Source organism: Prionailurus viverrinus, chromosome E3 (assembly GCF_022837055.1).
Source record: "Prionailurus viverrinus isolate Anna chromosome E3, UM_Priviv_1.0, whole genome shotgun sequence".
NCBI classification, from domain to species: domain Eukaryota; kingdom Metazoa; phylum Chordata; class Mammalia; order Carnivora; family Felidae; genus Prionailurus; species Prionailurus viverrinus.
In genome coordinates, this window is record NC_062576.1 from 4,081,156 (window position 1) to 4,086,821 (window position 5,666).

Here is a 5,666-nt window from a genome sequence, read left to right on the forward strand (position 1 = left end):
GGCTGGACGCGCGTCTGCCCTTCGTGTCCACCATGACGCTGGGAGACCCAGGCGCTGCCGTCCCCGCTCACAGATCAGAAACCGAGGCCCAGCAGACTGTGTACGGCGGGCGAGCATGGTGTTTGGCTGGTGCCCACAGGGATGGTGCCGGCACTAACTGGTTTCCGTTAAGCTTTCAAAAAGCCGGTTTTTATCCGGAGAGGACGTGAGGTGGCAGATGAACTGAAGCGTTCCGCACGTGGTGACAGGAGCACTGGCCTGGCCTGGCCCACCGCGGTGGCACCGTCGTGGCCGTCCTGCCCCCACCCCGAGCGCCCTGCCGGTTTGCTTACCTCTGCGTGGTCCGCGACACGGCTCTCTTGGCTTCTCGGGTTTCGGCGTGTGCCGCGTTGACCTCCTAACTGGAAATCGGGGTTCTGTCGTGCCTGCCCGCCCCGTGCTCCCGAGAAGATGACACCAGGGCTGTGGGTGCAGTGGGCAGCGGTGCTTTCCGAGTGGGCCGGTGGCAGCTCCAGCCCCCACCGTGCCCTGTCTGGGCGCTGACGGTTCTGCCGGGAGTCTGTGTCTGGTGCTGTCTCCACGTCCCTGTGCCCAGCACGGCCACCCTCTGCCCCGCGCAGCCCTCACACCTGCCGGGTTCTTCCTCAGGAGCCCGGGCTCCCTCCGCCTGGACCCAGCCTGGGGCACCTCTGACCTTGACTCCCTGTGCCCAGCAGTTCTCCCCAACCTGCTCCTTGGTTTTAGTGGAGAACGTCCCCCGGTTGCTTCCTGGGAAGGGAAGGGGTACAGGACAAGTAAATGTAGGAAATCATCATTTTTCTTGGTTGCGCTACATGGAGAATTCTCAGTGGGACACATTCTTCCCTCGGAATTTAAAGCCATTTTCTGGCTTTGAGTGTCGCTGTTAACGAGTCCGGTGCCCCTCTGGATGCTGACCCTTTTAGACCTGACGTTTGCCCTCTGAGCGCAAGAGTCCGTGGGTCCGTGACGACCTTACTGTTTCCAGGGGGCCTCCGCTTGTGTCCTTACCCCCTCTCCCGCCTCTCCCGCCAGCTTCCTGGAAGGCTCTCCCCTCCCATCCTTCACTGAACTTCCTTTTATCCTCTTTTTAAGATTTTAAGAGCGTTTCCTTGCCCCTCGAAAGTGCCTTAGCAGCCTTCCCACCGCTCGTAAATGCAGTCTGTGTGCCTTTCTGGGGATGAGGTCAAGGCCACACTCCACATCCTTCCATGTGCGGACATCCTGGGCTGACCTCCTGTCCGATTGGTCTTTCTCAGCTTGAATTCTTATCGCCACAGTAAGATGCATTTTCCCATCAGGCTGTTCCTTCTTTTCCAGTATTTGTAAACATAGGACGCAGTGTCATCGGCAGCTGTGACCTGCGTGGTCACAGAGGTCCCGTTCCAGGCCTGGGCTGTCAGAGCCAGTCTGGGTTTGCCCTGGCGAGACAGTGGCCCCAGTCCAGGGTGGCCGCCACTCAGCACCTTAAGTCTCTCTCGCCTGAAACAAAAATGTGACTCAGGAGCACTTTTCCCATAAGAGGGGGGTCGATGAGCAGTGGACTGAAATGCACGTTCAGCTTCATTTCCACCTTTAATCTCGGGAACAACAGACACTTGTTTTATGTGACGCCTGGTAGGTCACGGCTGCTGGGAGTCCGCTGCTGCTCTCTGGTGCTCAAATTCAGATGTCCCAGGTTCCTGGGCAGTTGGGGACACCCCCCCACCCCACCAAGGGAGCAGTTCTTTGCTGAAGTCTGGCATCCGAGGAGGGCCCCACCGTGTCCTCTCTGTCCCGTCCCCTCTAGAGATACACAAGTGCATTTATACTTTAAGAACTTTTTCCAGGTTCCCTGGCTGGCTCAGTCATAGAGCACACAACTCTTGATCTGGGGGTCATGAGTTCAAGTCCCATGTTGGGCCTGGAGCCTACTTGAAGAAGGAAAAGGAGAAGGGGAAGGAGAAGGGAGGAGAAGGGAGAAGAAGAAGAGGAGGGGGAGGGGAAGGGGAGAGGGAGGGGAGGGGGAGGAAGAAGAAGAAGAAGAAGAAGAAGAAGAAGAAGAAGAAGAAGAAGAAGAATGATGCTTTCCAGATTTTGCTAGTAGTCAGGGAGATTTTCAGTGGGGTAGGCTCCAGCTCTGGTATGGGGCTCTGAATGTCTGGGTGGGTTTCCCCAGGGCGGGAGCCTTGCTTTAAGCCCAGGCCCCCAGGCCCCCACCCCACACCTGCCCCTCTGAGGCCTGTCCTTGAACTGAACTTTGCTCTGCCTGAGGCCTCCCTAGGCTCACGTGGCCTCTCTCTGTCGTCCTTCCCTTCAGATGGCGGTGTGAGATCAGGGCGGCCGGGTACCAGGCACAGCCCTCTCGGCCGAGGCGGCCTGCGGGGACAGCTGATTGGGGCTCACGGAGAAGCTAGCTGCTCTGAGGCCGCAGGGCTGTGCACACAAACACACGTCCGCCTGGGACGGGCCTGCTGGGCAGCTCTGGGCCAAAACCTGCCCCTCTGCGTGCCCCCAGGAGCACTGGCCAGCACGAGCCGCCGGGCGCCGTAGAAAGTGCTACGGGGCCGCCCCCACTTCTCCTTTCCGTGAGCCTGCTTTTGCTACCCTATACGTCACTTCCATTTGCAATCATTCTTTGGTGAATGACAGACAGCCTTTTCTCTGAGTTCAGTGAGTTCAATGCAAGTTTTCTATAGTCTTTCACAAAACGGTGACTTGGGACGGGCGGCGGGAACCCGTGGGCCTAAGCCCACGGGCCGCTGTGTGTCCTCTCCACTGTGAGGGCGGCACGCGGTTATGGGTCCACCAGCCACCCGGTCGGGTGTGAATCTGTGTCCGGGAGGTATGTTTCCGGGTCTCGTCCCTCGTGCTCTAGAGGAAGATGCACCGTTTGGCTTTATTTGCGTTCAGGTCCAGACGGGGCGTGGAGTGTATCTGGGAATGACGCGGGGTTGATGGGGCTGCCTTTGGCGGGTGCCTTCTCTGCTGCCGCACCGTTTGGCAGAGTGCAGGGCAGAACCTTCGGGAAAAGTCCTCACGTCGGGGTTGCGTGACCGCTGAACCACCGCCTGGTGCCACGTGGGGTGACTGTATTTGAGCAGCTGGGTTTCGAGTATGTGAACGTGGCACCAGTGACATCCTTTGTCTTCCCCTCACGCCTCATGTTGTAAGTTTGGGGTCTGTGTATTTGGTTCCAAATTCAATTAAGAAAAAGTTGCTTTTTTTTAATTGTTTCCTGCCTTTACCAAAGGGAGACAGACCCGTAAGCCGGTGGTTGCTGTCCTGGGCCGGGGGGGAGGAGGAAGGTTCTGGACACTGAGGGGCAGGACACTCGGGCAGGGAAATGGGGCTCTGGATGGTTCCTACTGGGGTACTGGCTTTGCAGGAGCTCTCCTGAAGCCGGGGGCCCGTCCGTGGTCTGGTCAGGTCCCAGCAGGGGCACCTTTACCTGGGCTTGTCACCCACTCCCGGTGTCATTTGTTGCCTCTGAAAATTTTATAACAGAACTGGTTTTCAAAATGAGAATGTTGTTGTAGTTTGATAACCAAAGTCCACCTTGTTCACGAGAGCACTAGACCAGAGCCCGCCGGTGAGCCGGGCCGGACGGGCTCCAGCAAGGAAGCGGCCGGGGGCCCTGCAAGCCACTCGGGACCCGCCGGGAACGAGAGTGGCCTTGGGCCATAGGTGGTTCCACTCACAGCCAACGTGAGTGACAGAAGTCGAAGCGGTGGCCGTGGCTCCGGAGGAACTGGGGAGGGCCCGACCGAGAGGTGCTCACGCCCTCTCTGAACGCCACGGCTCCCCAGCCTTTGCCCACAGCGCCCTCGTGTGGGCCCGTGAGCGCCCGACAGCAGCCACGGGCAGGGTCAGCCCGGCGGTCTGCAGTGGGGACGGGAGCCACCCGGTGGCCGTCCCGGAAACCTGCCCATCAGGGCCCACAGCTGCCCACCACAAGCAGAAACTACTGCTACGCTGGCCGTGCGTGGACACGAACTGTCTCTGGTCACACTTGGTCCAGCCTTTTTCAAAGGGGAGGTGCTGTGTCACATAGAGAAGAAGGGGGTCAGAGTTTCTGTCCCCCTGCATCACCCAGGTAGGTCCTGAGATCCTGCACCGCCAGCCGTCCTTTTCGGGGTCAAGAACTTAGGACGTGTCATTTCTCTCCACAGCGTTCCCAACTCCTGCCCGGCCAGTCCGCGCGGAGCGGGGTCCTCCGGCTACCGCTTTGTTCAGAACGTGACCTCAGACCTGCAGCTGGCCGCAGAGTTTGCCGCGAAGGCCGCCTCAGAGCAGCAGGCGGACGCGTCCGGAGGGGACAGCCCTAAGGTCTCGGGACTCACGGCGCATGTGGCCGCGCGGCGGCCGGGCGCGGGGCACGGAGTGGGCGCGGAGGCGCTGGCGTGAAAGCGAGGCGCCCCCGGGGGGGGACGGGACGCTGCGGGAATAGCCCGCTTGCTGGCGGCACGTTTGGGCACCGTGGGAGCTACTCTCTCCCGCCCTGCACCCCCTTACTGTTCACCCTCGTCCCGTCTGCCCGTGATGGGATGGCTTTGGGGCGTTAATTAGTCTTTGAGGAAAAATGACAAGTTTTTCCTTACAGCTGTGTATCTTGGCTCATTCCCGTCTGATACCTGTTTTGAAATCCTTTTGTAGAGGAAGTGAGAGATTTCTGCGTCTTCCCTGCGTGGGGCAGGCGCGGGGCACCGCTCGCTCGTCGGGGAAGCGGGTGGCGGTCGCCGGGACGGGGCTAGGCGGGCACGCCGTAGCCGTCGGTCCGTGTGGGGAGGGCGCCCTGCCGGAGGGGCCGTGGGCGGCCCTCTGGAGCCGCCGACGCGCTGACCGCGTGCTGCCTGTCTCCTCAGGACGAGTCGAAGCCGCCCTACTCCTACGCTCAGCTGATCGTGCAGGCCATCTCGTCCGCGCAGGACAGGCAGCTAACACTAAGCGGCATCTACGCCCACATCACCAAGCATTACCCTTACTACCGGACGGCTGACAAAGGCTGGCAGGTGAGGCCTCGAGCCCGAGAAGCCGGGCTCTGGGTCCGCTGCCCCGGGACCAGGGCGCCCACGGGCGGGTCGTGTTCTGAAAGCCCGAAAGCCGTACAGGGGTGTCCTCGCCGGTGACCTGTGGTCTGTCTCCAAAGAGCCACGGCCCCTGGGAGTCGAAACAGTCTTCTGTCCCTCCAACGGCCAGAGCAGGGAGGGGCGATACATATGCCTTGTTACGTTTCCACGCTGACCCCCCCTGGTAGTCCCGAGCTACTTTGGAAATGGGCGCACACGTGGGCCCAGACGGCAGCCCGCGTGCACGGGGACCGTCAGACCTAACTGAGCTGTGTCTCACTTGTTTTGCCCACGGTCGCTGTTTCCCGCTGGCTACTTGATTTAGTACAGGTTTCAAACTTGACATACGCCTGGCCTATGGCTTGTCTCTCTGTTCCACTTTTTCTGGAAAGAATGCTGTGCTCGATTTTGATAGAAAAAAAACTACCACCGTGCCTTTGCACTTGCCAGTAAAACACAGTTACCTTGCCGGCCTGTGGAGCGCCCTCGCTGGCATCACCTCCGGGCCGCCCCATCATCTTTGGTCTCGTGCCTGTTGCGTTCACATACGGAGTTTGTTTTGCCGCGTGCTAACTGGCGAATGTCTCTGCTTGTCCACAG

General features: G+C 60.0%; 1 protein-coding gene across 1 annotated transcript in view; it reads left to right on the forward strand.

Annotated features, from left to right (window-relative positions):
• The window catches only part of FOXK1 (forkhead box K1), a 63,315-nt gene that overhangs the window by 52,960 nt on the left and 4,689 nt on the right, over positions 1-5,666 (forward strand). The window contains exons 3-4 of the mRNA XM_047838973.1: positions 4,170-4,326; positions 4,863-5,009. Coding sequence (XP_047694929.1) covers positions 4,170-4,326; positions 4,863-5,009 — 304 coding nt within the window. The remainder of the gene's footprint in view (positions 1-4,169; positions 4,327-4,862; positions 5,010-5,666) is intronic.